Here is a 17,436-nt window from a genome sequence, read left to right on the forward strand (position 1 = left end):
ACCTGGGTGGCTCAGTCACTTAAGCATCCAACTCTTCATTTTGGCTCAGATCATGATCTCATGGGATTCTTGGGATTCTCTCTTTCTCTCTCTTCCTCCCTCCCCCAATTGCACTGTTTCTCTCTAAAAAAATAAATAAATAAACTTAAAAAAAGCAAGTCGTTTGAAGTATGAACAACAGAGGATCCTGTAAATCAAAAACCAAAAAACAGCCAACTGATGCAGGAGCTGTTTAATACTTATTTTTTCACTTTTAAATGTTTTTGTTTGTTTTTGAGAGTTGAAAAAGACAGAGCATGAACATGAGCAGGGGAGAGGCAGGGAGAGAGACAGACACACACAGAATCCAAAGCAGGCTCCAGGCTCTGCGCTCTCAGCACAGAACCTGACATGGGGCTCAAACTCACAAACCGTGAGATCAACACCTGAGCCAAAGTCAGATGCTCCACCAACTGAGCTACCCAGGCGCCCCTAATATTTTTGAATTGCAAATAGTTTGCATCTGACTTTATTACTCCAACTATAATAGGAAAGAACACATCTTATTTAAGTTGGTATCAAAAAACTATGGCAAAAAGGTATGTTAAGGACAAGAGAATAAAATGACCAGAGCTATCAATATTTAAACTCTAACCTACTACTAAGATTATAGAACACTTGAACATTCTTAGTCATTGTACAAAGGAAATTTAAGCAACTTAGAGAATTCCATCTTCAAGTTAAATCTGTGTTGAATTAGATGAGGTTGATAGCGCCTTAAATATTGTATTGAAATGAATACACATATAGAAGAACCTCAGATGCAAACAAAATAAATGGTATTTATATAACATGATATTTGACTATTTTATAATACAGAGTCCTGCATACCAAAATTGTGGAAGTTAAACAACATGCTATTAAACTACCAAAGGATTAGGGCACCTGAATGGTTCAGTCCACTAAGGCTCCAAGTTGGGCTTAGGTCATGATCTCAGGGTTAGTGGAATGAAGACCCACGTTGGCCTCAAGCACCACATCAGGCTTGCTGCTGTCAGGTAAGAGCTGCTTCAGATCCTCTGTTCCCCCTTCTCTCTGTCCTTCCCCCACGTGTGTGCACTCTCTAACAAAAATAATAAAAATAAACACCAAGAAAGTCATAATACTTCACACACACACACACACACACACACACACACACACACACAAACGACCAAAGGATCAAAGTACAAATCACAATATAAAATACTTGATAACAAATTAAAGTGAAAATACCGCATACAAGCCACAGCAAAATCAGTAAAAGGGGGAAAATTTAGTTGTCAATACTTAACATAATAAGCAGAAAAGGTCTCATATCAATGATCTAATTTTATACCTTAACTAACCAGAAAAAGAAAAACCTAAAGCTACAAAGAAGAAAATAAAGATTAGACATTAAGTGAAAGAGAAAAAAACTAATAGAGAAAATCACTGAAACCAAAAGTTGGCTTTCAAAAAGATCAACTGGGGCACCTGGGTAGCCTAGTCAGTTAATCATCTGAGTTGGGTTCAGGTCAAGATCTCACGGTTCATGCTGACAGCTCAGAGCCTGGACCCTGCTTCAGGATCTGCGTCTCCCTCTCTCTGCCCCTCCCCACCTTGTGCTCAGTGTCTGTCTGTCTGTCTGTCTGTCTGTCTGTCTGTCTGTCTCCCTCTCTCTCTCTCTCCCTCAAAAATAAATAAACATTTTTTTTAAAGATCAATAAAGCTGACTAACCTTTAGCTGTATGGACTAAGAAAAAAGAACTAAGACTCAAATTTCTAAAGTCAGAAATAAAATGGGGAACTACTACTGAGCCTACAAAAATAAAAAGTATTATGTGAGCACTTTGAAGTTGTATACTGACAATTTGTATAGTCTAGATGAAAGATAGGCTTATAAAACAAAATTCATCAAGAATACATCACAAAAAAATGGATAACTCTTTCATGGAATCCTGTACCTGAGCTACAACTTTATCCAACTAACAGTTTAATTATGATTCTGTATTCTTCAAGATGAAACATTAAGCTGGACTGTTCCTGACCAGCAAGAAAGAAATTATGTGTCACCAGAATCTTGGTCTTTTCAGGGTATTACAAAATCCTACAGACTGGATGGCTTATAACAGCAGAATTTTATTTCTCACAGCTGTGAATACTGGAAGTCCAGGATGCACATGCCAATCGTTCCTGTTTGTGTTCTGCTGAGCGCCTTCTGAAACTTTCTTTCTAACACTGACCCTAATTACCTCCTAAAGGCCACTCTTCCTAATACCATCATCATCTTAACCATGTTAAGGTTTCAACAGAAGAATTTTAAGGATTGCACAATCAGACCATAACAACTAGCAAACACTAGCAAATATTAGTGTAATTTACATAAGGAAAATCTTTAGACAAACTATATTTGTTACAGGAACAAGTAAGAAAAAAGATGTTTTGAGTGGCTCTCTACTTAACACAAACTGCATCGCATATGGAGGTGCTGACATTCCTGGCAGAATGTTGAGGAATATGTAAATTCAATAGCATCCTTTTATGTATAAACAGCTACATATATCAGGCAAGTTTTGATGACTTGGAAGACAATTCGTAACTCAATTCTTCAAAGATATTTTCTTTAAACTATTAAAAACAATTCCTCAGTCTCAGACACATTCCACCTAGATAAACGTTCAGGAACTTCACAGAAAAGAACCATGACCTACATTTGTGCATTTTCATTTCTTATTCTTAGATTTAACTATGTATGTATTCTGGCATCAGATTTGGCACAAGTTGTAACACTTAGGAAGTAAAATTATGGCAAAGTGAGATGAAACAATATGAAAGTTTATTCTCATCTCTATTTGTTAGATTTATAATGTTGAAACCAGGTGAAAGTGTATTTACTCATTGCTAAAAAAATCCTCAGGAAAATAACTATGCTTTACAAACTACCTGATGAATCCTTTCCATTAATGTGGTGTAAGCTTTAACAGTAGTAGTGGTAACTAGCCTCGCTTTTAATTCCACCTTATTACAGTTGATAACTCTGAAATAAACAGAAGGTCAAATAGAAAGATTATGGTCTAAACTCCTACTAAAATACACACAGAAGTTGCTACATAAGATAAAATACACCAATAACAAAGCGAGGAAAAACACACTCAACAACACATTTTATTATATTTCTCAGTGGTGGTTCCCGTTACCCCAGCTAAGGGATAGTTTAAGAAAAACTTACTTTATGGAAGTTATTATAAAATTAGTTTTTCATTATACATTGTAATTTAATTGCTCATAAAGTCCAAAATTATGAGTTACAATGCACATGACTTTGACAATAAATCACATATGTTACCATAACCTTTCCTGTATAAGAAATATCCTACTTATTTCACAATCAGAGCTATCTTATTTGAAAAATTTTCTATAAATATTAAGTAAAAACACTCCCAACTTATATGTCAATACTTCAAATATAAAGATAACCAGGTTTCCTAGCCCTGAATTTTTGCAACTACTAACATTACAAATTGAAAAATGTTATTTAAACTGATGTCCTAAAACTGCAATTTGGAAATGCTTTTTCTTTTATGATGGTGGCAACATAAAATGATGAAAGTAATGTGTAAGTTATCAAGCTTAGAATGAAATACATATGGCTACGTAAATATGAAAATAGCCCCCTTTCTTGACTTTAAGTGTGGACTTCCACCTTCCTTAAATTATATCAAAAATCTTACAGAACATCTAGGTAACTCGAATATACATAAAGATTCTGTTAACATACTAGCTGGAACATGGTTTACCAAAACCTATGATGGTAAGGCAATTTATTCAAAACACCTATTAACTAGAATAAAATAGTCACAGTGGAAAAGACATTTCTTCTTCGTTTCTCTCTACTGTTTAACAGCAGGTATTATAGTCTTTCCCCCCTAAGTTCCATTATATCCAAACAATAAAATTTCACTTAAATAATTCAGCTAAATCAGTTTTTAGAGAAATATAATACTTTTAAACAATGAAAATAAATCAGCTTGTCTTAACAAAATACATTCATACTAAATGATGTTTTAGTCTTCTTTTAACAGGTGATAGCCAAAATCCAAATTGTAGAACAATCCTCAGAAACCATGTTCAATTTAGATCTGTAAGTGAAAAAAAAACATGAAATCCACTGAAAACTAATTCTTACAATACAATAAATAGTCTACTGCATAATAAGGACCCTTTATACTACCTGCAAAATAAAGCCTTGGAATGAAAAATTTTATATACTAGGTATTTCTCAATTCCTGTCTGTTGCAGTCATTATGAACTCTCTGAGAATGTTATGTTATGCAAATTATTCTGAATGACATTTACAATCTCCTTCTTTATTTTCATGCTGGTGACTTGAGATCTTACATTTTGAGAGTGGGAACACTGTCACATGTGGAAGTATAAGCGCCTTAAAAATTAAATGATATTAAAAATTAAATTATAAGTACCTTAAAAATTAAAAATTAGGAAAGTCTGGTCCTAAGCCAAAATATCCTCTTCATGTTCACATACACTTCTACTTCAGCTCCTACCTAGCCTTTGAACCTAACTCAGCTGTCAAAAAGTTCATGTCTGTCCTTAATGCACAATGCAATTGTTACATTAAGTTTTGACACAGAAAATAATCACCCTACTGTCAGAGGATTAATTTAGTCGTAAGAATACTCTGGCTCATGGTCCACAAATAAGGTACATAAAGAAAATTTTAACAATATTTGCTTCTTCGTCCTTTTTTATTTCCTACTTCTAGGTATGTTTTAAAATGTATACAACTTTAAAAAAATTTTTTTAAACGTTTATTTATTATTGAGAGACAAAGAGAGAGCATGAGCAGGGGAGGAGCAGAGAGACAGGGAGACACAAAATCTGAGGCAGGCGCCAGGCTCTGAGCCATCAGCACAGAGCCCAATGTGGGGCTCGAACCCACGAACTGAGAGATCGGACGCATAACCAACTGAGCCACCCAGGTGCCCCTAAAATGTATACAACGTCCATTAAATAGTACTATATGTTTAAAAATGCATAAATACATGGTAAAAAAAAAAATCTGATAAAAAGCTACACTGGACGTATGTACTCAACTTTCTTCAATTCATGGAATAATCTAAATGATTTGGAAATATATTAAAAAATAATATGGATCTGTAGCTGAATAGAAGGACTGGTCTGGTAGATCAAGTATAGAAAAATGTAAATTGTCTAATCTTGGTACTATATGTAAAGGCGTTCATTTCACTTCAAAAACTTCCAACTTCTCTGAATGTCTAAAAATGCTCTTAATAAAATAAAGGGCTTTGTTGGTGATTAAAAGATTTGGAAATCCCCGATCTAGATCAATGATTACCAACGTGACAGCAGCATCAGCATCATGTGTAGTGCTCGACTTACACTTACCAAAGACTGGCTTTGTATTTTTGAACAACTCTACTAATTGTGCTGCACAGTATTTGTCAGGAATAAATGCTCTACACATTTTTAAATTCCAAGTATTAAATCCAAGACTTAACACTAATATTTTTGGATTTGTGGTCTCTGAATTACTTTTTTATTGCAGAGGTATTAAAAAAAAAAAAAAAAGTCTAAGCCTGATAGAAATCTAAGATATATCACCATGCCAATTATTTCATCCACACATGCCAAGAAAATCATGATGAATTTTATTTACATACAGTAACAGCAAAACAGTGAGACATTCATTACTTTTATTGCTCTAACTGCTTTATTACTAAGAGAAATAACCACGTTCCACAAAACACTGACACGTGATAAAATTGTAATCCCAATACATAAGTTGACAACAGACCTCCGGTTTGAAGTATATTGCAATTTGAATGCTTGAGCAAGCTGGCTCAAACAAGACTCTTCTTTTTACATACTAGTATTTCATCTAGGAGAAGGTACATTCTCAAAACTGCTACATTTCTTAATAGTTACCTCTCATTAAAGCAAGTTATCATCATGAAGTATCTATGTTAGAGGAAACAATATTGCTCTTTTCAGAAAGAAATGCTTCAAAGGCCTGTAAGGTTTCTCAGAGAAAAGAAATGTTTAACTAGATGGTTTCAGAACATGAACGAACATTCAAATGAAAGGAGTGGTCTCAACAAGATACCGAATTTAAGTGTTCAACATTCCCAGATTAAAGGTTTCCTTGTATGTAATTCATAAATAAAAGAAATAATGAACAGAAGGTTTTATCCACTACTTACATCATCAATGTCTTCATCGTCATCTCCAATATCATCAAACTGGATTTCATCATCATCTCCAGGACCAAACGTATCTGTTTCATTGATTTTAGCTGAAGACAATAATTAATATACTTATATACATATATTCATGATGTTATTAGATAAACTGTCTATAAAAAGAAAGAAGTCTGGGGCACTTGGGTGGCTCAGTTGGTTAAGCCTCTGACTCCTGATAAGAGCTTAGCTCTTGATACTGTGATTGTGAGATGAAGCCCCAGTGGGATTTTCCAACTCCCCCTCTCTCAACACTCCCCCTGCTTACACATAAATACAGAAAAAAAAAAAAAAAAGAAAGAAAGAAAAGAAAAAATAAAAAGAGAAGCAGCAGCCTGATATAAAATACAAACTATATTAGAAAAAGATTCTTTAGAAGTGGTATTTCAATTCAACCAACATTTCATTACACGAAAAATACTGCTAACTTGTGTGGAACAACCCATCACACAGAGAAAATTCACAATGAAATAAGAAGTTCAATGCTAAGTCATTACAATGAAGGGTGTATGTGTGTACTTTTATTTTGTTCAAAACTGTAGCGTAAATAAAGCAGGCAGGTTCTAATTACACTTAGTAGTTATATATTTCCCAAGTATGCTTCAAGGAGCTTTTCTGTGTTTTATTTTTCAAGGAGTTTGAAACAGGCTAGGAGCTTACTGTCAGCATACATAAAGTTCTCCTAAGAACAGCTAGCCTCTCAACTATTAGACTTACCAAACCTGTCAAAGAGTTAATTAAATCACTTTTATCCCTAAGCAATAAGAGTTTAACACTTTTAAAATGCAAATAATTTCATCAGAAATTTCAGGCTTATGGAAAAATCTTGTGTTTTCATGATAAAATTCAATACAGTAAAACATATAAAAGAAAATAGCTGCCAAGTGAAAACTGAGCTTAGCAAAAAGTTTGTTTTCTCTTTGATATTATGATCGCTTTAATTTTACTACAAGGAGAATACAATAGGTTTGCCGTTAGAAAGAAATGTCTCCTAAAACACACACAACACTACAAAAGACTATCATGCTAAGAAGAATTGACCATTGTTTTCAATAAAAATCAGTACCAAGATCTTAATTATTTGCCTCACCTAGTTAAAAACTAGCAATTTCTTGAAAATTGCTAAAATCCTCTAACAATGTATTCTTTAAGTTATTATACAACAGGGCTTATAAACTATTACACTTATTAATATTTAGTATAACAAATACAATAAAAATAAATTTCATAATAACTACATACCCAAACAATATATAAACAAGAGAAAATTCCATCAAACTGTTTCATGTAAATGCCAACAATAATCTCGTAAGACAGCAAAATACAGTAACTTTGACATTACCATGTTCTGGAAGCTCGCCATATGCCTTCAGACTTCTAGCTTCATCTGCATTGTATTTTAAAATTACATCAGCTTTGTTATCCTTAGAAATAAACAAATAACTTTTAACTAATTATACCAAAATTGATTTTCCCACACTGATTATACCCATAATTAGTTTCAAATCAGCACATTAAGATAAAAAGCTCACTGTTGTTTTAGACTTTTTCTTCACCTACTCCCTACTTTCTTAAAAAAAATTCTTGGCTTTAAACAGGTAGAAAGAAGTTTACATGCATGACTAAACAATGATTTACAGCCTAATATTCACTTTAGTAAGAGAGATAAAAGAAAAAAAAAGTAAAAAAAAAAAAAAAGAGCAAGAGAGAGACAGAGAGGGAGAGAAGGTGTAATATGATACTTTTAAAGATCAAACACTGCACTTCAAACCAGAAAGTGGTATAATTATGTAAGAATCAACATACGTTTCTTTATTTAGTCATTCTTAGGATACCTTACTTATGAGAATCACTTGTAGAGTTTTAAAAAGATAACTATGACTCCTAAAAATTGACATACCTGAGATAAAGTCCAAAATTCTGTATTTAAAAACCTCTTTGGGAGTTTCTAATACAAAATAGTTATTGTTAACTATTGTATCAGGGACATAATTATTATTATTACATTATTAGTGTAATTTTGATATGTTCACACTTCATTATTTTATTTTATTTTTAACGTTTATTTATTTTTGAGACAGAGAGAGACAGAGCATGAACGGGGGAGGGTCAGAGAGAGGGAGACACAGAATCTGAAACAGGCTCCAGGCTCTGAGCTGTCAGCACAGAGCCCGACGCGGGGCTGGAACTCACGGACTGCGAAATCATGACCTGAGCCGAAGTCTGCCGCTTAACCGACTCAGCCACCCAGGAGCCCCACACTTCATTATTTTAAAGAATCGATTCATTCAGAGAGAAAATAAGAGTTTGAAAGTTTACAATTACCTAAAAGATACCTGAAGAAAGGCAACTAAAATTATCACAGTGCTGCTGTTGGTGGGAATGCAAACTGGTGCAACTGCTCTGGAAAACAGTGTGGAGGTTCCTCAAAAAATTAAAAATAGATCTACCCTATGACCCAGCAATAGCACTGCTAGGAATTCACCCAAGGGATACAGGAGTGCTGATGCATAGGGGCACTTGTACCCCAATGTTTATAGCAGCACTTTCGACAATAGCCAAATTGTGGAAGGAGCCTAAATGTCCATCAACTGATGAATGGATAAATAAATTGTGGTTTATATACACAATGGAATACTACTTGGCAATGAGAAAGAATGAAATATGGCCTTGGGTAGCAACGTGGATAGAACTGGAGAGTGTTATGCTCAGTGAAATAAGTCAGTGAAAGAAAGAAAGATACCATATGTTTTCACTCTTATGTGGATCCTGAGACACTTGACAGAAGACCATGGGGTAAGGGAAGGGAAAAAAAAGGTTAGAGAGGGAGGGAGGCAAACTTTAAGAGACTCTTAAAAACTGAGAATAAACTGAGGATTGATGCGGGGTGGGAGGGAGGGGGTGGGTGATGGGCACTGGAGAGAGCACCTGTTGGGATGAGCACTGAGTGTTGTATGGAAAGCAACTTGACAATAAATTTCATATTTAAAATAAAATAAAAATAAAATAAAATAAAATAAATGAAATAAAATAAAATAAAATAAAATAATTATCACAGTGCTGCAACTACAGTGTGCTATAAACCAACACTTGACAAACAGCAATGTACATACAAAACACACAGGGATTCTGTTAAAATACTAATTTAGAGTCAGCAAATATGAGACTGGTCTATCACTCTGCATTTCTAATACGCTTCCATATGCTGGTGTAATTTCTGGACAGCAAGGGCACAAAATTATTCCCAAAAAGGTAAGATTAGAAGAGCTGGTCCTGGCTATTAGTTTACAGTTAGAAAAACAAACCTTTAAGATTCTGGTTTCATTGTCCATAAAAGGAATTTAATAACTACTCTCTCTCCATATTTGGGGTTTATATGAAGTTAAAACAAGATAATGAACATAAAAATGATACATTTGTATAAAGGATCACAAGATTTAATTAGAAAATATATAAAAACAAAAAAAATCAACATATGATCAGATTCAGTCTATAAAAACGGACACAGAAAAATGCATACAGTGAGGTAACTGGATACAAAATCAAAATACAAAACTCAATGTGTCTCTCTACACACTACCTATAAACTAGTTGAAAAACTTTCAAAGAAAACAATCTCATTTACAATAGCACCAAAAAACAAAATACTTCAGAATAAGTATATTTTTTTAACATTTTACTTTTAAGAAATCTCCACACCCAATATTGGGTATCAATTCACAACCCTGAGATCAAGAGCTGCATGATCCCAACTGACCCAGCCAGGCGACTCCTTAAAGGTAAATTTCACCAACACTGCAAGTTAGTTTTTAGTTCAATATATGCAAATCAATCAATATTATACACCATATTAATAAAAGAAAGAATAAGATGATTATTTCAATAGATGAAGAAAAAGTATCTGACAAAGTACAACACCCATTCATGACAAAAATCCTCAACAAACTAAAGACAGAGGGAACATAACATCATAATGGACAATACAAAAGACTTATAGCTCATATCACCCTGAATGGAGAAAAACAGACAGCTTTTTCCCCTATGGCCAGGAATAAGACAGGCGTGTTGACTCTCATCACAGTTATTTAAAATGGTATTGGAAGTCCTAGCCTCACCAATTACACAACTAAAAGACACCGAAATCATTAAAGAACTCAAACTTTCACTATTTACAATGACACGAAACTCTTATGAGAAAACAAAATACTCCATCAAAAACTGTAGATGTGACATACCAATACAGCAAAGTTACAGGATACAAAAATCAATGTACAGAAATCTGTTGCATTGCTATTCACCAATAATGAAGCAACAGAAAGAGAAATTAAGGAATCAGTCCCATTTATAATAGCACCAAAACTATAACATATCTAGAAATAAATCTGAGCAAAGAGGTGAAAGATCTGTACTCTGAAAAATACAACACTGATGAAAGACTTTGAAGAGGACACAAAAAATGGAAAGACAGGGGCGCCTGGGTGGTGCAGTCGGTTAAGCGTCCGACTTCAGCCAGGTCACGATCTCGCGGTCCGGGAGTTCGAGCCCCGCATCAGGCTCTGGGCTGATGGCTCAGAGCCTGGAGCCTGTTTCCCATTCTGTGTCTCCCTCTCTCTCTGCCCCTCCCCCATTCATGCTCTGTCTCTCTCTGTCGTAAAAATAAATAAACGTTCAAAAAAAGAAAATTTTAATTAAAAAAAAAAAAAAAGGAAAGACATTCCATGCTCATGGATTGGAAGAACAAATATTACAATGTCCACATTACTCAATGCAATCTATACGTTTATTTCAATCCCTATGAAAATACCAACACCATTTTCCACAGAGCTCAAACAATCCTGAAATTTGTATGGAACCATGAAAAAAGCCAAATAGCCAAAGCAAACTTGAAACCAGAAAAGCAAAGCTAAAATTGGAAGCATCACAATTCTAGACTCTGAATTATATTACAAAGCTGTAGTGATCAAGACAGTATGGTACTGCACAAAAATACACACACAGATCAATGTAACAGAATAGAAAACAGACAACTGAATCCACAACTGTATAGTCAATTAATCTTCAACAAAGCAGAAAAAAATAGAGACAAAGTTGAACAAATGGGGTTGGGAAAACTGGACAGCTAAATGCATACAAATTAAAATGGACCAGTGTCTTACCCAATGCATACACACAAAAAAAATTCAAAATGGATTAAAGACTTAAATGTCAGATCTGACTTCATAAAAATTCTAACAGCACACGCAGAGTGACCTTTTTCACATTAGCCACAGAAATTTCTTATTAGATGTCTTTTGAAGCAAGGAAACAAAAGAGGAATTCACCAAAATAAAAAGTTTTGTTCTCTTTCCTTTGCTCCTTTTTTCACCCCATTTTTGTTCCAGGGCTACTTCTGCAAACCATCAAAGCATACCTCATTGAAGGTTCAAACGCTCCACCACTGCAACCAAGGAGGAGCTCTGCAGAGCAATACCAGTGGGAAGGAGCAGACAAAACAACAGCACAGTGCACAGAGCATAGACCAGAAATACATCCTGAAGTGCCAGATTCTGGACAGTGTAAGACCTGTTTTAATATAGCAGTACTCTTAGGTACAGGAAACATAACAAGCTTTCAAGACATGCAAAACACAGAAACTGAGCCAAAATAACTAGAGAAATTCTTCCCAAAAGGAGGTCAAGAAGAAATCACAGCCAAGGACTTGCTCAAAAGACATAAACAATATATCTGAACAAGATATATCAAGTCATGATACAAATACCTGAGCTTGAGAAAAGCACAGAAGATATCAGAGAAATCCTTGCTGCAAATATCACAGACAGATGACCTAATCAGCTGGGGGAAAAAAAAAAATTAACCTGAGATGCAAAACAGACTGCATAGTCACAATGAGGGTTGAAGAATCAGAAAGAATAGGTGAAATAAAAGATAAAATTATAGAAAATAATGAAGCGGGAAAAATGAGGGAAAGGAAATTAACAGATCCCCAGGGGAGTATTAGAGAACTAAGTGATTACAGGGGCTCTTGGGTGGCTTGGTCAATTAATCATCTGACTTAGGCTTAGGTCATGATCTCACAGTAAGTTCAAGCCCCACATCAGGCTCTGTGCTGACAGCTCGAGCCTGGAATCTGCTCCAGATTCTGTATCTCCCTCTCTCTCTGCCTCTTGCCTGCTCGTATTCTGTCTGTCTCTCTCTCAAAAGTAAATAAACATTGAAAAAAAATTAAAAAAAAAAAGAGAACGAAGTGATTTCATGAAATGATACGGTATCTACATCATAGAGTCCCAGAAAAGAACAGTATGAAAAAGGGGCAGAAGGTTTACTTGAACAAATTACAGCTGAGTACTTCCCTAATGTGGGGATGGAAACCAGCATTCAGTTCCAACAGGCACAGAGAACTCCCTTCAAAATCAACAAAAACATGCCAACACCATGACATATCATAGCGAAACTTGCAAAATACAAGATAAAAAGAATTCTGAAAGCAGCTTGGGACAAATAGGCCTTAACCTAGAAGGACAGACATATAAGGTTAGTGGCAGACCTGTCCACAGAAACTTGGCTGGCCAGAAGGAGTAGCAGGAAACACTCAATGTGTTGGACAGGAAACTATGCAGCTGAGAACTCATTATCCAGCCAGGCTGTCACTCAGAATAGAAGGAGAGATAAAGGCCTTCCCAGACAAACAAAAACTAAACAAGTCTGTGACCACTAAATCAACACTGCAAGAAATATTAAGGAGGACCCTGGGGAAAAAAAACAACAAAAACAGAGGAAAACATCACCAGAAACACCAACTTTACAAGTAACACAATGGCACTAAATTCGTATCTTTTAATTACCATGCTGAATGTAAATGGACTAAATGCTGCAACCAAGACACAGGGTATGAGAATGGATTAAAAAACAAGATCCACTGATATACTGTCTAGTCAACACCCATTTTTGACGTAAAAACACCTGAAGATTATAAGTAAAGGAATGGAGCACCATTTCTAATAAACATCAAAAGCAGGCCAGAATAGCCATACTTATACCAAACAAGATTTTAAAACAAAGTCAGAAACAAAAGGTGAAGGAGAGCAGTATATTATAATTAGGGAGTTATTCATCAAGAAGAGTTAACAGTTGTAAACATTTATGCCCCCAACTTGGAAGCACCCAAATATATAAATCAAATAATCACAAACAAAAAACTCATAATACAATAGTAACAGAAGACTTCAACACCACACAACAATGGACAGATCATCTAAGCAGAAAATCAACAAGGAAACAATGGCTTTGAATGACACACTGGACCTGATTTAACAGATATATTCAGCACATTTCATCATAAAACCACAGAATAAACTCTTCTCAACTGCAAATGGAAGATTCTCCAGAAGAGATCACATACTGGGTCAGAAATCAACCCTCAATAGATACAAAAAGACTGCGATCATACAATGTGTATTTTCAAACCACAATGCTATGAAACGTGAAGTCAATCATAAGAAAAAATTTGGAAAGCCCCCAAATACACAGAGGTTAAAGAATATCCTACTAAAGAATAAAACGGTTAAGAAATTAAACAAGGAATAGGGGCGCCTGGGTGGCGCAGTCGGTTAAGCGTCCGACTTCAGCCAGGTCACGATCTCGCGGTCCGTGAGTTCGAGCCCCGCGTCGGGCTCTGGGCTGATGGCTCAGAGCCTGGAGCCTGTTTCCCATTCTGTGTCTCCCTCTCTCTCTGCCCCTCCCCCGTTCATGCTCTGTCTCTCTCTGTCCCAAAAATAAATAAATAAATAAATAAAAACGTTGAAGAAATTAAACAAGGAATAAAAAATATATGGGAGCCAACGAAAATGCAAACACAACAGTGTAAAGCTTTTGAGATTCATCAAAGGCAGTCCTAGGAGAAATGTATATTGCATTCACGCCCATCTCAAGAAGCAAGAAAGGTCCCAGGACACCTGGGCTCAGTGAGTTAAGCATCTGAGTTCAGTTCAGGTCATGATCTCACGGTTTGTGAGTTCCCTTCCCACATCAGGTGATCACATTCTCTCTCTCTCTGCCCCGGCTTACTTGTGCCCTCTCTAAATAAATAAATATACAAATAAATATTTGAAAAGGAAGCAAGAAAGGTCCCAAATACACAATCTAACCTTACACCTATAAGAGCTAAAAAAAGAACAGTAAATAAAGCCTAAAGCCGGCAGAAAAAACGAAATAACAGATTGAAGCAGAGGTAAACAATCTAGAAACAAACAAAAACAAAACAAACAGAAGCAGAGATCCATGAAATCAAGAGCTTGTTTTTGTTAAGAATTGATAAACCCCTAGCCAGACTTCTCAAAGAGAAAGGATCCAATAGATAAAAGCACAAATAAAAGAGGAGAGATCACAACCAACACCACACAAATACAAACAATTATAAGAGAATACTATGAAAAATTATATTGTCCAACAAAATTGCCCAACAATTATCGTGCAACAAACTGGGCACTCTGGAAGAAATGAACAAATTCCTACAAACATAAAAACTATCAAAACTGAAACAGGAAGAAATAGAAAATTTGAACAGACCTATAACCAGCATAGTAACTAAATCAGTTATCAAAAATCTCCCACTAAATTAAGAGTCCTGTGTCAAACTGCTTCCCAGGGCAACGCTACAGATATTTAAAGAGGAGTTAGTACGTATTCTTCTCAAGCTGTTCCAAAAATAGAAATGGAAGTACTACTTCCAAACTCATTCTATAAAGCCAGCATTACCTAGATTTCAAAACCAGACAAAGACCCCCCTAAAAAGGAAAAACTACAGACCAATATCCCTAATGAACATGGATACAAATACTCAACAAGATACCAGTAAATCAAATCAACAGTATATTTACAAAAATTATTCACCACAATCAAGGGGAATTCATTACTGCACTGCAGGGCTGGTATATTCACAAATCAATCAATATAATGCATCACATTAAAAGAAGAAAGGGTATCATATGATCCCTGCAGAAAAAGCTGCAGAAAAAGCATTTCACAAAGTCCAGCATCCTTTCTTGATAAAAAACCCAAAGAAAGTTGGGTAGGAGGAACATACCTCAACATTATAAAAGCCATATATGAAAGACCCACAGCAAACTACATACTCAATGGGGAAATACTGCGAGCTTTTCCCCTAAGGTCAGCAAATTGACAAGGATATCCATTCTCTTATTGTTATCGAAAACAGTACTGAAGTTCTAGCCTCAGCAATTCTATAACAAAAAGAAATTAAAGGCATCAAACTAAGTTAGGAAAATGTCAAACTTTCACTCTTCACAGACGACATGATACTCTTCGTGAAAACATGAAAGATTCCATAAAAAAACTGCTAGAACTGATACGTGAATTGAGTAATGTCACGGGATATAAACTCAATGCACAAAAATCGGCTGCATTCTATACATCAATAATGAAGCATCAGAAAAAGAAATCAAGGAATAGATCTCATTTACAATCGCACCAAAAACCATAGGATACCTAGGAATAATCCTAACCATGGCAGTAAAAGATCTGTATGCTGAAAACCATACAAGACACAAGGTTAGAAAACATTCCATGCTCATGGATTGGAAGAACAAATATTGTTAAAATGTCTGTACTACTCAAACAATCTACATATCCAATGCAATCCAGCATTCTTCACAAAGCTAGAACAAACAATTCTAAAATGTGTATGAAAGCAGAAAAGACCCTGAATAGCCAATATAATGTTGGAAAATAAAATACCAAAGCTGGAGGTATTATAATTACGGACTTCAAGTTTTATTACAAAGCTGAATCATCAAGACAGTAGGGTACTGGCATAAAAACAGACACACAGATCAATGTAACAGAATAGAGAACCCAGAAATGGACCCACAAATATACAGCCAACCAATCACTGACAAAGCAGGAAGTATCCAATGGAAAAAAGACAAATAGTGTTGTGTTTGCTGATTAGTGTTGAGCAAACAGTGTTGAGAGAACTGGACAGCAACATGCACAAGAATGAAACTGGACCACTTTCTTACACCATACACAAAAATAAATTCAAAATGGATGAAAGACCTACATGTAAGACAGTAACCATCAAAATCATAGAAAAGAACAAAGCAGCATGTCTTTTTTAATATAAGAGCTCATGACCGCAGCAACTCCTTACTGGACATGTCCTTAGAAGCAAGGGATATAAAAGCAAAAATGAATTACTGTGACCTCATCAAGCTAAAAACCTTCTGCAAAGCAAACAATCAACAAAACTCTAAAAATTAAAAAACAAATACTCAATGACACAGCAACTGCACTACTAGGTATTTATCCAAAGGAAACAAAAATGCCTATTCGAAGAGCACATGAACTCCAATGTTGATATAGCAGCATTATCAACAACAGCCAATTCATGGAAAGAGTCAAAACATCCATTGACTGATAAATGGATAAAAAATGGTATATATATACAATGGAATATTACTCGGCCTAAAATAAAAATGAAATCTTCCCATTTGCAAAGATGTGGATGCAGCTAGAGAGTATTATTCTAAGGGAAATATGTCAGAAAGACAAATACCATATTATTTCAATACATGTAGAATTTAAGAAAGAAAACGAATGTCTAAAGGGAAACGAGAGAGACAAATGAAGGCACAGACTCTTAACTATAGAAAAACTATCAGTTTTCAACCTGATGGTTATCACAAGCTCAGAGCCTGTAGCCTGCTTCATTCAGGTTCTGCATCTCCCTGTCTCTCTGCCTTTCCCCACTTGTGCTGTGTCTGTCTCTAGAAGACAAACATTAAAAACATAATTAAATTTTGGGGCACCTGGGCGGCTCAGTAGATTGAGTGTCTGACTTTGGCTCAGGTCATGGTCTCATGGCTTCGTTCAAGCCCTGTGTCGGGCTCTGTGCTGACAGCTCAGAGCCTGGAGCCTGCTTTGGATTCTGTGTCTCCCTCTCTCTCTCTCCCTCCCCTGCTCGCATACTCTCTCTCTCTCTCTCTCAAAAATAAATAAACGTTAATAAAAATATTAAACTTTTAAAAGTATTAAAAAAGATTTACAAAAAGGATAAATTTAACCCATATTGTAAATAGCAAACACTGAAAACAGTGAGATATTAATGAAAGACATTGCACACATAAATAAATGGAAAGAT

General features: G+C 35.3%; 1 protein-coding gene across 2 annotated transcripts in view; it reads right to left on the reverse strand.

Annotated features, from left to right (window-relative positions):
* Positions 1-3,141: 3,141 nt before the first annotated feature.
* The window catches only part of LOC121024738 (eukaryotic translation initiation factor 1A, X-chromosomal-like), a 23,882-nt gene continuing 9,587 nt past the window's right edge, over positions 3,142-17,436 (reverse strand). For both annotated transcript variants that reach the window (XM_040466956.1, XM_040466957.1), the window contains 3 exons: positions 7,621-7,702; positions 6,243-6,334; positions 3,142-4,139 (listed from right to left, as the gene is read on the reverse strand). In XM_040466956.1, coding sequence (XP_040322890.1) covers positions 4,134-4,139; positions 6,243-6,334; positions 7,621-7,702 — 180 coding nt within the window. In that variant the 3' untranslated portion in view covers positions 3,142-4,133. The remainder of the gene's footprint in view (positions 4,140-6,242; positions 6,335-7,620; positions 7,703-17,436) is intronic.

Source organism: Herpailurus yagouaroundi, unplaced genomic scaffold (assembly GCF_014898765.1).
Source record: "Herpailurus yagouaroundi ecotype Mexico unplaced genomic scaffold, PumYag 67050, whole genome shotgun sequence".
Lineage (NCBI taxonomy): Eukaryota > Metazoa > Chordata > Mammalia > Carnivora > Felidae > Herpailurus > Herpailurus yagouaroundi.